The following is a 17,927-nucleotide window of genomic DNA, read 5'->3' on the forward strand; positions in this document are numbered from 1 at the left end:
TTCCTTCAACGATTTTTTCCTATTTTTTATACATATATATTTTTCATACGACGGTACAAGTTTTATCAGGGGCAAGTCCACACTTTCTGAGAAAATAGCCTGAAAATTTCAAAAAACCACTATGACACCGTGTAGGGTGGTTGGAGCGCAAGATAACTTTCGAACGGATCTGCCGATTCGATCCAAAATTTGGCCTCAGTAATATTTTGTCCAAACAAGTTCGAAGATAAGCCATATCGGTCAACTCCTTCAGGTACCTCCCCCACAAAAGTTCAAAAATGTTCGGAAAAATTGTTCGTACGGTAACTCTTGAAGGGAGTGGCCGAATTAGTCCATCCTTTACACATCCTAATATATCTACCAGATATAGATCAGGTTCACATATGGACTATATTTGTCTACTCTATCCGGTACTTCCCACACAAAATTTCGGACAAGTTCACTTTAAGACCTGATATCGAATGACTTTCATTTTTGTTGAAGGAACTTGCATTCGCTGCCTCAATTACGATGGTAAAAGTTTTTTTCAGGGGCAAGTCCATACTTCTTGAGCAAACAGCCCGCAGGGTGTAAAACCCCCATAGGCACCATATTCAGTGGCTGAAGATCCACTTCCACAATGGTCAATGTCGATCCATTCCTTTTAGTATCTCCTCCGCAAAACTTTTGATCTTTAATCCTAATCAACATTTTTGTCGGTTCAAACGCCCAACATGTTTAAAAACCCCTAAATACATATGTTTTTTTGGAAAAAAATTGTTTCAGTATACACAGGCTGAGGGTATATCTCTGTCGGCAAAGCCGACTGATACTTTTTTACTTGTTTACATTAAAACGACCACAGCTTCCGCTCAAATTATTATTTTAAGAAACCCATCGGTAAATCGGGCTAAAACAGTTTATTTTACCGAAATGCATTGAAAAGTTATGGTATAGTACAACTGTTCGCGAGTTACAGTACCCCGTACCTCAGTTTCAACATAAGTTAATTTTCTACAAAAGGTCGATATGTGTTCTAAAAAGTTGTTCACTGTAATCTTATGTACATTTTCGTAGTTGACGGTATCCTTAAATATTGGGCGGTTTGGTATCTATGGACCAGAATCTGAGAAAAAAGTACAAAAATCGAACATTTTCAAAAGTTTTTCGCTATTTTCACCATTAAGGAGCGTTAATAGACAGTTCGTATGTTCCAGGAAGTTGTTTACTGATTTTTTTTTGCAAAATTAATGTGGTAAATTCTTTTCTTGAATTTTCAATGGTTTAGTATCTATGGAGCAGAAACTAATAAAAGAGGCCCAAGGATTGTATCAGACCATATTACAAGGCATTTCAAGGCCTTCTGTATGTATTTTGCGCCAAGAATTCCGCGGAATCTATTAACTTCCTGAGAAATCTGAGGAAAAACGTGAATTTATCGACGTCCAGGTAGGTATATTGTGCACAAGAACAACTTCAAAGCTTTCTCAAGATTTGCCATCAACATGCATGTTTGCGATTGAATTCAATGGAGAATTTTCATAATTTGTGTTAATGTAATAAAGTTCTTAATATTTTTGTTTTACACAAATAATAAATGCATTTTATTTGTTCTGGCATATTTTGTAATGGCTTGGACTGCCTCCTATTCTACCCCAAAGGGTTAGTTAAAATGCAATGCCAAAGGGTCAGTTAAAATGCAGTGCAATGGAGTGCCTCTTTCCGTAGTCACGCTCTTGTAAAAATCATGAGTGAAAATGCATAATTTGATGCACTTCCAGATCACTTGTACATATCATTTAACTGCCTCTTTGGAGGCAAACTTTTTGCTGGGTATTGTTCATTAGTGAGAAGAAATAAAACTGTGTACTTGGAATTTCATAAAAATCAAGATTTATTGTGTGTATGTAAACTTTTGTCCCTAACTGTATTTCCTGAGATACGGCCTAAAAGCTCCATGAAACCCTGACGGCACCAACTCAAATGGCAAATCCGCAAGATAACTCTCGCAGGGAGTTTCTGAGTTTCCTGGAAGACACGTTCCACCTACGTATGTTATATTTGGAAGGTAAATTCCTGATGCCAAACATATTGATGTACATGGTCAGATAACACAGTTTCAGCAAATTGTTTTGTATTCCAACCATAATCACGCTAGAGGATGAATTTAAAGTTCAGTATCGACATTTCCCACAAAGGAAGATGTTAATTATTGTGGAAGATGATCGGATAGAACTTGGCGGGTGAAAATGATCATATGGTGTTATAAATAGCCAAGTTTAATTTTTGGTGTATATTTTAATTAAAGCAAGACATATTTCGGTAAAGTAGCTTAAAAGTATATGGATAGAACTTTTGAACTTTCCATTTATGCAAATTAAAGTAGCGGTTAAATAACGGAATGGCCAAATATCCATGTCGGTTAGAACTCCAATGCGGCTATTCCATTATTAATTTTTTTGAGGCAAACTCTTCCACTGATCCGAAAAGTTCAGTTCAGACCATTGATCTCAATTTGGCATGTATTTAAAACCGCGCAAATCGAATAGTTTTAAAGAATGCAACGTTTTTAAAACTTTTAAAAAATGTATGATCATACGGCTCGGAATTATGAAGAACTGCTTTCCAAATGCCTATATAATCATTGGAAACATCAACCTTTTTATTTTGCAAACCACAATGGACGTATTACATATAAGCACCACATATCAAGAAAGATATACGACAAAAATACAATAAAAAAGTGGAAATTTTTACAAATTTTGCAATCACGCATGATATTTGAACACATACATACATCAACACAATTGGCTTCGCACTTTCATAATTAGTGCGCTTATAAAGCAAAATAGTTGTAAGTATAAATTTTCGTTTTAAAATAATTAATTAAATAGAAATTATCAGTTTTTTTATCAAAAAGTTCGGTTCGTTGGTTCCGCCAAATATAACCCGATTATCGTCCAAAATTGTAGGCTGCCTCTTTGCAATGTACCTCAACCATGGATGACGTTTATCATTATATCTGAACAACATTAGCTGTAGTATTCATTCAAAAAATAATTTTTCTGCGGACTTACGACCTATTCGTACTCAAATTTCTACGTTTTGTGGACTTACGACCTTTTCCGACAGGGGCAAAACATATAGAAAAAACGCGACATAATACCATTTTCTTTATATCATATGACGTGTTTTGACTTGTACTATCATTCTGTAACAAAAACGCGATTTCCAAAAAATGGATTTACAACCTTTTTGTGCGTAGCAGACGATGCATTAGCTTAGTCCATGTTTACATGAGGCAATTTTCGTTGCGGCAATTGTCAGTTTGAAGGAGAGAGGAGTGAGGAATATGATAACACTTTGCCTTTCAACACCCTCTCCCACCGACAAACTGACAATTGCCGCAAGGAAAATTGCCTAATGTAAATATGGACTAATATGGACTAAAATTGTTTGTATATGTCAATTAAGTGGTATAGCCCAAGGCAAATTGATATAAGGTAAATGCATGGATTACAACAACTAACAAATTTACAAAAACAACATTGTTGTTATAGAAAATTTAATGTCAAAGAAAATACTGAATAATGGGGTCGTTCTAAAAAAATTCTCAGGAAAAACATAAATATATTTTGAAAATCCTCTAAAATTGAACAAATTTGAATCAAAATATAAATAAAAAGTATTCAGATCTGTCTTAGGTCATTGTTATTACACGTTGAAAAGAAGTATTATATATATATATATATATATATATATATATACCATTTTGAAAACCAAATTTACAAAAAAAGTAAAAATACAGCTGATTGTCACTTCTACCTTATATAAATTTGCCTTGGTATAGTCCCATATTATGGTACATACATAAGCTTCGTTCCCGTACTTTTTAATAGTAAAACTCGTAAAAGAGAGAACTGTAAAAAAATTATTCTCACATAAAAGTTTTTTGAAATAGTTCGGGAACGGAAAAATGAAAAATACGTCAAAAAAAAAACTGGAACAAATGTCGAAGTCAGCGTATAAGCCAATCAGACGACGGCAACCACTTTACTATTTTTTACACGCTCAAATTATTCGAGTAAAAAGTTTTTAAAGAGAGCGTCATTCAGCGCCATTTTTGTTTAAAGAGAAGTGAACATTTTACAACTTGTTTGTGTACGGCGGTGGTGCTCAAAATATTTTGTGCATTAGCCTCTCTGAGCGAGTCTTTCCTTTGCTAAACCACGACAGATGAGAACAAAGAGAACATATTTTGTTATTGCAGTCATGATAACGTATATAGGTGATCTTGGCTGGTGTACGGGAACGCTTTTTCGGGTAATAATTGTAAAAGTGGTAAAAATTGTAAACACTTTTTAGTTAGTTTAGTTTAGTTCGTAATACGAAATCGATATATTTTAAATACGGCATAATTATTTTTTGCTTCTTTTTTTGGTCAACGGCTCAGGGTGTATCTCCGTCAGCACAGCTGACTGATACTTTCTTACTTGTTCAGACAGAATTAGCTATAATTTAGGGTTTCCCAGTGGTCAAAAACATATCTACCAAAACTGTGAACATTAGAGTGACCAAAAAAAAAAAAAACAAAATTTAGTTTTTTAGACTTTTTCCATTTGGTCCAAAAAACTTATATATGATATTTTGTGGCGATTGGTGATTTTATAGCGATCTTTTTCCATTCTCTAAACGCCGTAATTATGGTAAAATTTCGCTCTACAGGCCACAATTATTTTCCAATCAATGGAAAAATTTACCAGTTCACTGTTGTGGCTACAAAACGAATCCTACAAAATTTTCTGAAAATCGGGCCAGAGTTTGATATTGCTCCAATATAAATATGTGGCCAATTATAGGTAATTAAGGCCCTTTAATATAGCTAATATCAAAATCTGACCGGATTTTCATAAAATTTTGTAGGATACGTTTGGTAGCCACAATAATGAGCTGGTTTTTTTCTTTGATTGGAAAATAATTTTGGGACACTCTAGCGGACATAGTTCCTTTTTTTTGGAATACCTCTTTATAATCCCCCATATAATGGTACCACCCGATTTCAGGTATTTGGAAATTAGCATCGAGATTTCGACATAAAATGGCTGTAATTTGGCGTTTAAAATTTCAAATGGTCAACAAATTCCTCCGCTATGGCACCCATATAACGGCACCGAATTTGGAAAAATTAGTTATTTGGGGGTTCCCAGTGGTCAAACCTAAAATTTTGGGCTTTGACGTTTTCGTTACAGAAAGAAAACTAATTGTTCCATATGATGTTACTTTGTTCGTAGTTGCACACATATTAGGTTTCACATGATTATTGTTTTAACACCTTCATTTAAGGAGAGACATTGTCTCCATTCATAACGTCGATAACTACATTTATGAAACTTATTGAAATAATGTGAGTTTTTATGTAAAATATTTTAATATAAAAAGTAAAATTGAATTCGACGTGACAATATCTCCAATTGAGTTAAGCGTCGTACTTATTTGATTAAAATTTCTTCGCAATCATTTCAATAATTTTTCATCATCATATTTTGTTGAACTAAATTGGATTAATTTTTGAAATATTTTATTAACTTTTCATGATAAACTTTGTTTCACGAAGCGTTTCAAACAAAAGACTTAAGACACAAACCTCAAACCAATGAATGTTTTGCCATTTTTGTCGATGATGACGACGACAAGTCCTTTATGTGGCAGTGGGCAAACATTTTGTGGTTTGGCCACGAACGATTAGCAGCAATTCATGCCACATAATTAATCACCGGTTTAGAGTAACGGGTTGCCAATGGGGCTTCTACGAAGTTTTTTTTTTTTTTTTTTTTTGTAATCGTCTGTGTGAGTGAGTGTGTGATTGTTGTCTCTCCAAATCGGCAAAGGTTTGGTGGTCTGACTCTCTTACAACCACTTTTCTCTTTCAAAACCACTCTTTACTTTTCTTTTATTGGAACGCATTGAAAGCCGGTATAAAACTTCTTTGGTATGCTAGTCATGGCTTAATATTACCTTGAACTTGCCAGTGTGCGGATCGTTGTTAGTTAGTTCTTCATTCAGTTAGTCAGTTTGTCGGTGCTTCTGTAGTGCATCAGCGTAGAAGATGATATGATGAAGACAAAAGTCTAATTGAGTCATGTATTGTTTGTTAAAAAATCAACAATAAAACGAGTGAAATTGTGTGTGCCTATTTTTTAAAGAAATTCATTGGAGCAGAAGAATAAATACAAAGAAAACTGTTGCTGCAGCGGAAGAAAACGATATATTTGATTTTGTAACCCCGAATTATGATAATGATGTAAATTCACAGAACAGAACCGTTATTAGATGCGACTCTGGATGTGGTATTTCCATAAATGCAACAATAACAACATTGAATAAATAAACAAAGAAACTAACGTATCGATGACAATTAAAATAACGGATCGGTGCTGAAGTGTGACCGAGTGGGCTTGTGTGTATGTGTGTGTGACTTAACTAAGAAGTTGTTTTTTGGTTCTAACTAAGTATTCAAGAACACCAATCAGACTTGGTTTCTGTGGATCCAAATAATGGATCGATATTACAGCATGAGTTTACTTTTGCTGGCAATAATGGCTTTAATGCCAAATGTCCACAGTTGGAGTGCAATACCCACAGCGACAAAAAGTATTAATGGACACCAAAGAAATGGTAAGTCAAAGAATTACTTGTTTTTGTTGATTTTTTTATTTAGTTTGGGTATACGAGTATATGTGTTTTTGCATTGCATTGCATTTTCCCGAAATTTCCAATTTGAAGACTTTTCCTTTTGTGGTTGTTTTATTTTCTGTAAAATGGAAACAAGTTATATCAAGGTTACGCATGTAAATTATTCATACACATGTGCAAAGTTTGTTTATAAAGTATTTGTTGTTGGGGTGTTTGATATTGTGAAACTGTGGACAGGTTTACATCTCATCTCGTTGACTTTCTATGCGTTTAAAAACGTAAATAAAATCTATAAAATTTCTCTACTATTTGTTATTAAAGTTTTATAGATTGTCAGTTGATAGTTAAACAAAAAGCCAAAAAAAAAGATGAAGACAAGCTACGCTGAGATAAGTTTCTATAGACAACTTTTTCAAATATCATAGCAAACATATGCTGATACGTAAATGAACTGCACCCACTCCGTTTTGATAAAAAAATATGTTTATGTAGTATAAAAGCTGAGAGATGAGAAATATGTTGCTGTTTTTAGGTTTGCGATAGTGAAGAAGTTGTAAATGTTTAAAATTTATAAACATTTAAAATATTGTGTTATCTTACTTTGCCACGTACAATTTTGGTAGTTGGAGACGTATTTTAAGAACTGGATAGTGTAATCTCATCTTCGAGTGTATTATTTCAAATCGAAATCGTATCAGTGGTACCCCTTTTAAATCGGAACAAATAGTTCTCATTCGTTCATGAAAGTACTACGCTCTTTCTCTTATTCAATGCAGAATATTTTAACTGATGATACATTTACAATTTTCCGAATTCAGATTTTGTATCCTCTGGAAACACCCCAGCAAAATGTTCGATGCCAAAGATGCTATTCAAGAAAGGGTGCAAGTGAAATGGAATGTCATTTTTTCAGCATCTTCACTCATTCTTTTTACAAGAGCGTGACCCCCAAAAGATGCAATTCATTTTCAGATCCTAAGCATGTCATCTTTACTAACTCGATGGAATGGCATCTTCAACATTTCTTTGGGATGGCATCTATACCAATCCTTTGGCATGCCATCTTAACCAATTCCCAAGAATAGCATTTTCACTAATCTTTGGCATGTCATTTTCACCAACCCTTTGGCATGTAATTTTCACGTCTTGTTCGGAAAATGGAAAATGCTGTATTGAAAAATGATTTTCATTTTTGTTATTTTATTAATTCAAAGGAATTAATGAAATAACTATAATTTATTTATCATCATAAAGTTTACATCTTGCCCTATAGGAATTTTAACGTCTGCACCATCCCGAGCGTATTGACCCAAAACTACTCTGGTTTGTCCTGACAGCTGGCGCTTCTCAGCTGCGATAGATGGTGGATGTTCTCCAAGGACCGCATTCACACGATAACTGTTTTTTCACTGCATCTGCGACTGCATTCGTGTGGATGCTACTTAAACCTGGTTGAAAGGCTTGTTGATCTAGAGGTTCTCTCTTGTAACGTTAGACTTCTCTTTCTAGATTATGAGCACGGCTCATAATCTGAGTGAGTCCTCTGCTAATATGGAGATGGCCTTCAGCGCAGTTGTTGTGCTGCTTACGGATCCTATGCTATTGATCGGCAACTGGAAAGATATTTCTGATGCTGGAAGAACTATAGCCACAAGGGTCCTTGCTACGGGCGACAAAAGCGAAATCGGTTTGTAAGATTCACCTTTGCTGGCATCCTTTTCGGGCTTCAGTAGCTGGCCTATTTTCCAGACTTTGGGAACGATGTGTTTGGCAAGCGACAGGTTGTAAATTTAAGTGAGAAACTTGACTTCCGGCCTTCCCAGCTGTTGCAGTCTAAACACCGCCGCTGCACGCAACAGAGTTTACTACCTTCGCAACAGGTTTTGATTCATCTTACAAAAGGATTTTACTTCCCATCAGTGCAGTGCAGATTTCGACATTGACTCCAACTGCAGATTACTATTTCGTGAATTTTATTTTACAACGTTTTGGAAATGTTTGTTGTTTTGTAGGCATCTACAAATCGACTTGTTGAGCAGGGTTCTCTAGAGCAGGCAAGGATACTTTTATAATTGGTCTGTTCATTTACTTTTAAAAATGGTAATTGTTGCAAAAATGGTAAAAGTGGTGAACTGCTCTCATATAAATTGTATGCTTTTAAAAGTAAGGAAACACTTTGCGGGTAAAAACTGGTAACCTCAGGCACGTAAAGGAACACGACTAATACCAAAGAGTGCAGTCCGACTCTACTTTTAGCTCAATGATTGGGACTTCCTCGCATAATAAATCTTACATTGCTTTAAACGTACATACTTAGACAAATAAAAGAATATATACATGTGTAAAAATAAAAACACAAAATTAATCTCTATTGGATCGATGGAATGGGTTCAAATGCTAAGGAAAAGATCGGATCTATCACGACTTCCTTTGAATTGGTTCAAATGCTGACGAATCGATCGGATCTTTCACGACTTCCTTTGAATGGGTTCAAATGCTGATGAAAAGATCGGATCTTTCACGACTTCATTTGAACCAATGCAAAAGATCCAGTGAAATCATGGCATCTCATGGAACCACTTCCATAAAATTTTGCTGGGACAATACACAGGAACACAAATTCATTCAATTTATGAATAGTGTTCAAAAATTGTTTACAATGTTCAGATTTTTGCATTTTATGAACCTAATTCATAAAGCAATAAATACTGGTTTCCTTTTTTGAATGAAACAAATACATGGGATATATGTATGTCTATTCTATTTTGCAAAATATGAACCAATTCATTCATTTCAAAATACTTTTCTTTAAAGCAATAATTTACTTTTATTCAAAACTCTGTTTATAATTTTATGAAGTTATTTTTTCTATAAAATTTAGTTTTTTATATTTTTTCGCTGGTACAATTGTTTTTTATTATTCTTGAAGTAACCTCGCTTAATATCATATTTGTTGTTTTCAAATTTAAAAACAATAAGTTTTTAAAGTGGGTTGTGAAGTTTTATTTTGAGTTTTTTCGACCTTTCAATTTTCTATGTCAATTGATAAATTAATTCAAGCTCGATTCAAATACCCCATTGGGTCAAATATGTGCCTGATTGTGTACCCAAATTTCATTTATTTTCTGATGCCTCAGAAAAGGGATACGCGCGGGTGGCGTAAATCCGTATCATTGCTTCCAATGGTGAAATTTTTACATTTTTGTTTCTGTGAAGTTTTATTTTGAGTTTTTTCGACCTTTCAATTTTCTATGTCAATTGATAAATTAATTCAAGCTCGAGGTCATGTTTTTGATTTGTATATTTATTTATTCATAATCAATATTTCGCAATTTTCATGAATTGCATCCTCAGGATAATCTACAAATAATAAATAAATACAATTTTATTGCTTTACCACAGAAGGTTATAAAACACGCACAAAAAAGAATATAAAAAGATTCGCAAAAAACACATCTTTTTATATTCTTTTTGTGCGTGTTTTATAACCTTCAGTGGGTTTAGTTAAAATTGATTTACTTTACTGATACTAATTTCGTCCAATGCCACTGGAAGCAAAGAACTCTTCCCTTAAATAAAAAAAATTTTATATGCGAATTATATGTGATTGTTTTCCGACAACAAACGACATCTATACGTGTTTGGTTTGTTAGTATGGTAGAGGTGGTTTTTTAACGTAAAGCGTTTAGCTTTATTTCAATCAGATTTTTGTATTTGTTGATACTGAGTCAATGTGCGAGTAGTTACGATGGTGGGGAGGAAAGACAAAAACAAAAGAAGCAAAACGAACCACAACATCTTTATAGGCAAAGCACAAAAAAGGTTTTTGCATGAAAAGAGAATCTCGAGAGAGAGAGAGAGAGAGAGAGAGAGAGAGAGAGAGAGAGAAAGAGTCAAAAAACCAGAGAGCAAATAATGGGGAAAGTAGGGGAAATTTAAAAAAATATTTTTGTATCTAAGAAAATCATTCATACTTTTGAAAATATAGAACTTTGTACATGAATACAAACATTTTTCCATTAATTTTAAAAGAGGTGCATTCAAATTATGGACAAAAAAATTATGAACAGAATTAGTAAAAAATTCATAATATTGTTTTTTTCTGTGTATACCTGTTACCATTATATAACCTGTTGCATTATATAACGAAGACTAAATACGAAACTTCAGTTATTCCAGTTGAATACTGTGGCTAAAACTTTCAAAATAACGAAAATCGGGAGTACCGTTCTATGGAGGCTGTATATAACGTTGACTTGTACCGAGTAATTTTTGGAGGAACGTTTTGTAACTCAAAAGAACACTTAATACAAAATTTCAGTCATTTGATCGAATATTTTGGCCACAGCCTTGAAAATACCGAAAATCGGGAGATACCGTTCTATGAGGGCTAAATGAAGGCGTGGACATATACCGATGAATTTCGAGTGAAAAGTTGTATACACCCAACGAAGACTGAATACCAAATTTCAGATATTTCGGTGGAATATTGAAGTCACAACCTTTAAAATACCGAAAATCGTGAGGTACAATTCTATGGGGGCTATATGGAGGCGTTGACCTATACCGACAAATTTCAGTTGAACAGTTTTGTACCAATAACGCGACTAAATACCAAATTTCAGTCTTTTCGGTGGTAAATTGAGGCCGCAACCTTCAAAACACTGAAAATAGGGAGGTAACTTTCTATGGGGGATATATGAAGGCGTGGGTTGATGCAGCCAATTTTCAATACCAATCATCTTAGGTGTAATAGAAAGGTATATACCAAACCTATAAAGCTCTATCTTAACAAGTAAGCCCATATTTACATTAGGCAATTTTGCTTGCGGATTGCACCGGAAGTTGTGGACCGGTTTTGCCCATCTTTGAACTCTAAGTTTGGACAAAATGTGACGAAGGTCGAATGCTCTCCAGCCACTACAGATGGTTCCATATGGGGGGTTGTACACCTTTCGGGCTGTTTTCTCAAGAAGTATGGACTTGCCCCTGAGAAAAACTTTAACCATCGTAACTGCAGGTTGGTTCAACAAAAAACAGAGTGATTCGAGAGCAGTTCTTAAAATGAACTTATCCGAGATTTTGTGTGGGATGTACCCGAAGGAGTGGACAAATATAGTCCATATTAGAACCTGATCAATATATGGAAGATATATTAGGATGTGTAAAATATGGACCAAATCGGTCACTTCCTTCAAGAGTTATCGTGCGTACATTTTTTCCGAACATGTTTGAACTTTTTTGGGGGAGGTACATGATGAAGTGGACCAATATGGCTTACCTTCGAACTTAAACTAAGTTTGAACAAAATATTACCAAGGCCAAACTTTGCACCAAATCGGCAGATCCGTTCGAGAGTTACCTTGCGGTCCAACTTCTACACACGGGGTCATAGGCGGGTTTTTGCAACTTTCAGGCTATTTTCTCAGGAAGTGTGGGCTTGCCCCTGGTGAAACTTGTACCATTGTATGGGGGGTAGTAAATACAAGTTGTTGCAACAAAAATCAAAGCAATTCGAAAGTCATAAACTGAACTTATCCGAAATTTTGTGTGGGAGGTACCCGAAGGAGTGGAATGATTGAGTCCATATTAGAACCTCATCTAAGTCTGGTAGAAATTTCACGAATTTCACAAATTGTCAACATAGTTCCATGTTTTGTTATAGCCCCCATATAATGCTACCTCACGATTTTGGCTACATTTTTTGAACGAAATACCTGTAATTTAACATTTTAAGTTTCCAGTTTCCAGTTTTTGACCGAATTAGCTGAAAGTTGTGATTAAGGGTTCCATGTGGTCAAATCACTGACGTTTGTTTTATTCCAAAATTGCAAGAAATTTGGTTAAAAAAAACTCATCCACAAAAAGTGGTAGATATACCCCGATTTCAGGTATTTTGAAGTTATAGTATGCGTTTTCGGTCCAAATTGGATGTAGTCCGCCCTAAATTAGGACACAGGTCTATGTTTTGAGTTTACTACCCAATTTCAGGTATGTTGCAGTGTGTACCTATATTTTCGGTATAAATTACCTCTACATATCGATCAAAAAACTTATCCACTTACAATTGTGGTCATAGGATGTAGCCTACATTTAACGGCAAAGCCAGATTTAATGTATTTTAAATTTTTAATCTATGGCTCCCAGCGCTCAGAAAACTTTCCTACCACAACTTGTACATAAATACTTTTTTTTAACAGAAAGAATTAATTTATTTTAGTTCATAATATAACATGGTGGTACACACCCGCTTTGCACAGATAAGGTCGTGGGTTCGATTTCCCGGCCAGTCAACATCAGAACACTTTTCAACGGTGGCAAAATACCCCTCAGTAATGTTGGCAACATTTCCTGTGTATTTCAGCCATGTAAAACTTCTCTACGAAAGTGGTGTCTTAGACACGCCGTTCGGACTCGGCGATAAACTGTAGGTCCCATATCATTGAGATAATAAGAATCGGGGTGCATTCATTGATATGAGAGAAGTCTCCCTTGTCCCTTATGGGATATTTGTGGAACAATTATACATTATATATGGTATACAAAGTTCGTCCATGTCGAACATAACGATTTTTAACTGTTTCTCTTAAGGTGGGGTTTTTATGGTGATTTATCTGGACGACACTGCAACCCAAGTTATTATATTTTTTATAATTGATTGTTTTCACGGCACATGTTTCCTCACTATGTTTAACCTTTAACTGTGGAGGTGGGGGTAAATTTTACCCCTTCGATCATATTTTGTTAATTACTTTCAAATGATTTGAGCGATCGGTCTCATTTTCTCTGTATCTTCATATTTCCTTAACATAAGTAGGCAGTAATGTTTTGGTTGTCATATGACTAGCAAGTGAGGAGATATGCTTACGGTGGTGTAAAAATTACCCCACGTCCAAGTTCTTGTCACTGTGGCACAGAAAATATTTTACCACCACCTCCAAACTAACGTAAGTATCCTATGTAAAAAAATTACCCCACGTCCAATACGACGTATGAATTTCATGGAAAAGTTTTGACCACACGTCAAACTCGGCATATGAATTATATATTCTGCATTTTCAATTAATCCATTTTCACAGCAAATCAGTGTTCGCATAATAAGGCAATTGCTAGAAGAGGACGATAAGTTCAGCAACGTTTACGGTGATGTTCGATCCCGAATTCAACATAACCAAAGGCTTCTTACGTTAAATTATTACTAGGATCTTGGGCAAGGACTCAATAGCCCCATCCAAAATATATCCCAGAGACTCGAAAATATGTTATATATGCTTAGTAGGCATAACAAAAAAAGTACACATACCTGTTTCCAATCCAATAAAGGAATGTAAATGGGTTGCATCATACCCATATGTATGTGTACAGTGTACGATCACTATGAATGCTAATTCAACTATTTGGTACCCTGCAGATTTTTAAAAAGCGTGTGTTTTTGAATGATCTCTGTATTTTTATTAAATATGTAGGCAAGACTCTCAAAAAATGTAATTTCACGTTTTTAAGTATTGTTATATTATTTATTTCTTCTAAAAATAAAATATGTCTTTTTTGTTGGATTAAAAAAGGTCTGTGAAATGTAGAGCCTAATTTTCTATATAAACAAAGAGTGTGGTTTGATTTAATATAATAATAATAATAATAATAATAATTGTTCCACAAACATCCCAGGCGGGACAGGGGAGACTTCTCTCATATCAATGAGTGCACCCCGATTCATATTAGCTCAATGATATGGGACCTACTGTTTATCGCCGAGTCCGAACGGCGTGTCTAAGACACCACTTGTAGAGAAGTTTTACAAGGCTGAAATACTCAGGAAATGTCGCCAACATTACTGAGGGGTATTTTGCCACCGTTGAAAAGTGTTTGATGTTGACTGGCCGGGGAATCGAACCCACGACCTTTAGCGTGCAAGGCGGGTGTGCATACCATTGCACCACGGTTTGATTTAATATTATTTTATTATTTGCTGACACAATATCATGCAAAAAATGCAAAATATTATAAAAATTGAAAATATATAAAGAAATATTTAAGAATATGTATAGGGGTAAAATTTACCACCACGTCAAAAAGTACGTCCTACATTTTCACCTCCAAAGTTAAAGGTTAACATAAATCAGGATATATCGTATTCCAAAAGGAGTAGAGAAAACAAGAAAATAAGAAACTAACTAATATGTTTGAAAAATACCGAAAATATGGCTAACTACAAACGTGGACTTGTGTTATTTTGATACGCTATGAACCCAAAATATCAATTGCTGCTAATTCGTTTGAAATCGTGGCAGAAACCAAAAACTTGATCCAGTATTAACTGTAATTATTGTGATGTAATGCTTAAAAATCGTTATGAACCAAAGCCACTAAATTTGTCTGTAGAAACAGTCTGTATGCGATTCACTACTTTTTTCAAAATTAACATCAATATTATTACCCACATAAATATTCATATCTTGTGTTTATGTATATGTATCAGTGCATCTATAAAAAATTTAAAGTATCACTTTCTATGACATTTGATTGAATGAAAATTAAACGTGATGGAATAATAGCATTTCAGGTAATACGACGAAGCGTTTTTGAAAAGACAGACAATTGATTGATGCTATTCGTTTTTATATGTTTGGATTTTATTTTGGTTTCAGTTTGGCAAAAAATCTGTGAGTTTACATAGATACACATTTGTATTTAAATAAAATTCTATGGTAAACGAAGAGGAATTTATAAAAACTGCTGAATTAAATTTAATAAAAATTCCGACATAAATGAGGAGGATTTTTGTTCTTTATGTCTTAAAATGTCGCTAGCAATATTCCCTAAAGGGAATATACAAAAAGTAACTGGATTAATTTTTCAAAAATATTAACCAATTAATTAACCACTGTTTTAATTTCAGAACCTTGCCTATAGTTAAACATTTACCTTCTTTGGCGTAAAATTAATTTAACACGCAAGCGTTTATTTTTAATTATATCTTTATTATACTTTTTCCGTATCTTCGCATTCCAGACGCCGCTGTCCACATTTAACACAAATTAATATGAAAAGGGTGTTGAGCATTTGTATGCTGCTTAGTAGGTTCTTAAGTAGGTCATATTTTATACATTTTATATGGTTACGAGAAAGAACAAAATAAAAACTAAGTAAAAAAGTGTTAAAAAAGAATTAGCCCAAGTGTCAGAGTATTACACCAATTCACCTTTAATGTTTATGTTAACAAGACGATTATCATGCCTATTTGCAAACGCAAGAAAGAAGAATCGTTACCACAAACATTTTGAGTTCTCTAACAGGTATTATTAACACAGATGGAAGCATAAGACGAATTTAGATGTGAAGGAATAATTTGGGTTTTCTGACGAATGTTTGATCTTCTTTGTGAACCGTATTGAAAAATTGATATCGAAAAATTGGTTTTAAAAAAAATTACCATGAAAACGCGACAAAATCGATTAGTTGTCCGAAGCCAAAAACCGTCATCTTGTGGTACTTTTATAGCGGTTCTTATTATAAAGGACGAAAAGGCTAATGAAGGAAGCAAGTTAGAAGGCCGAAATGCTCTACGAAAATGATCCTCATGTGACTGAAAATATGTCATCTCATAAATAAGCTAAAACAACAGTTAACAAAGATATAACGCTATTTTCAGATACCTTACAGGGTCTTCAGCAGAAACTTCATCAGGCCACTCACGGCGGATCTGTCATTCGGAAAGTTGTATAAGTACCAAATTTCAGCCATTTCGGTCTGATAATGAAGCTAAAATCATCAAAATACCGAATATCGGATGATACCGTTCTATGGGTATCGTGGACCGATATAGCCCATTTGCAACAACAAAACATCCTGGGAGTAATAGAAACTTCTATACCAAGTAACACAGTTCTATCTTAAAAATTGCGAGCTGTATCTTGATTTCAATAGGCGGACAGACGGACATGGTTATAGCGACTTTGGATCTCGTAATATTTTGTCCAAAGTTTGTGTTCGAAAATGGGCTTCATCATTCCACTCCCTAGGCCTCCTTCAAAAAAGATCAAAATTTTTGTTTAAGAACAGTTTAAGTTCTATTCGAAAATCCTTTGGAAATGTATAACGAAAGAACTCCTTGCGATCCTGTTTAGAGCCTAATATAAGGTGTGTTCGTTTACTCAACAATTTGTACAAGTCCAGTAACTTCTTGTAATCGACTAAGGTATTTTCCATTGTACTGTAGAGTAAACGAACAACATCCAGTAACAACTTGTACAAATTTTGAGTAAACGAACACACATGTTCGCGACATCTATCGAAAGGAAGGACTCTCAAAATAAGACCCACTTCCAAATTGGTACCTCTCCGCAACACTTTTGAGCTTTAATCAAAATTCATATTTTTGTGAGCCAGTTCATACGTCCAAAATTCAGAAAATAATTTCTTGGGGAAAAAGGGTCTCAATTAATCCAGACTGAGAAGCGGGCTGAAACTTGTTTATTTCCTTTTATACCCTCAGACGTTATGCTAAAAATCAAATATTCGCCTCATCGAAATAATGGTTTTAGACCCCAAGTATGTTTGGATGAAATTCGTTTTAGACAATTTGGAGTCGATAGTCATGACTGTCTGTCCATCTGTCTGGCCTGTGCGCACGATAACTCTCGAACGTATCAAACGATTCGAATCACATTTTGCACTTCGTAATATTTTGCCTTAACTTAGGTTAAGTTCGAAGATGGCCCCTCTTCGATCCGCTCCTTCCCCCGCAAATGTTCAACATTTTTCTGTAAAATGGTGTGGACGATAACTCTCGAAGGGAGCAATCGATTTGGTGCAAACTTTGTTTATCGTATTATTTCTTCTAGATATTGATCGTGTTCGAATATGGACTATAACGGTCCGCTTTTCGGGTGCCTTTACACAAACTTCGGAAAAAGTGGATTTTAAAAACCACTATCAGATCGTTTAAAATTTTTTTTCAGCGACCCTTTACGATGGTACAATTTTTTTGGAAAGTCCATACTTCCTGAGATAAGGGTCTATAAGCTCCCTGACATACCAATTAAAATGGAAAATCCACAACATAACTTTCGCAGTGAATTTTTGATTGATCCAAACTTTGCACATCGTATTATTTCATCCAGTCATCGGCCCTGTCCTCCGGATACCTCCAACACAAAATTTTGAAAAAGTGCTATTTGAGGATTCGTCTCATATCGATATGGATTTTTTTCAAAAGATTTTTTTCGCGGTCCCTCAGAAGTTTGCTTACTAAA

General features: G+C 34.7%; 1 protein-coding gene across 2 annotated transcripts in view; it reads left to right on the top strand.

The window, feature by feature from the left end:
* The first annotated feature begins 5,970 nt into the window (after nt 1-5,970).
* LOC141401145 (uncharacterized) overlaps nt 5,971-17,927 on the top strand; it is an 82,732-nt gene continuing 70,775 nt past the window's right edge. Inside the window, exon 1 of one of the 2 annotated variants that reach the window (XM_073981060.1) lies at nt 5,971-6,654. In XM_073981060.1, the coding sequence (XP_073837161.1) occupies nt 6,534-6,654 (121 nt within the window). In that variant the 5' untranslated portion in view covers nt 5,971-6,533. The remainder of the gene's footprint in view (nt 6,655-17,927) is intronic. The other variant, XM_073981059.1, reaches the window with a different exon arrangement.

This window comes from Musca autumnalis, unplaced genomic scaffold (assembly GCF_047663935.1).
Source record: "Musca autumnalis isolate F117 unplaced genomic scaffold, ASM4766393v1 scaffold_4, whole genome shotgun sequence".
Taxonomy (NCBI): Eukaryota; Metazoa; Arthropoda; class Insecta; order Diptera; family Muscidae; genus Musca; species Musca autumnalis.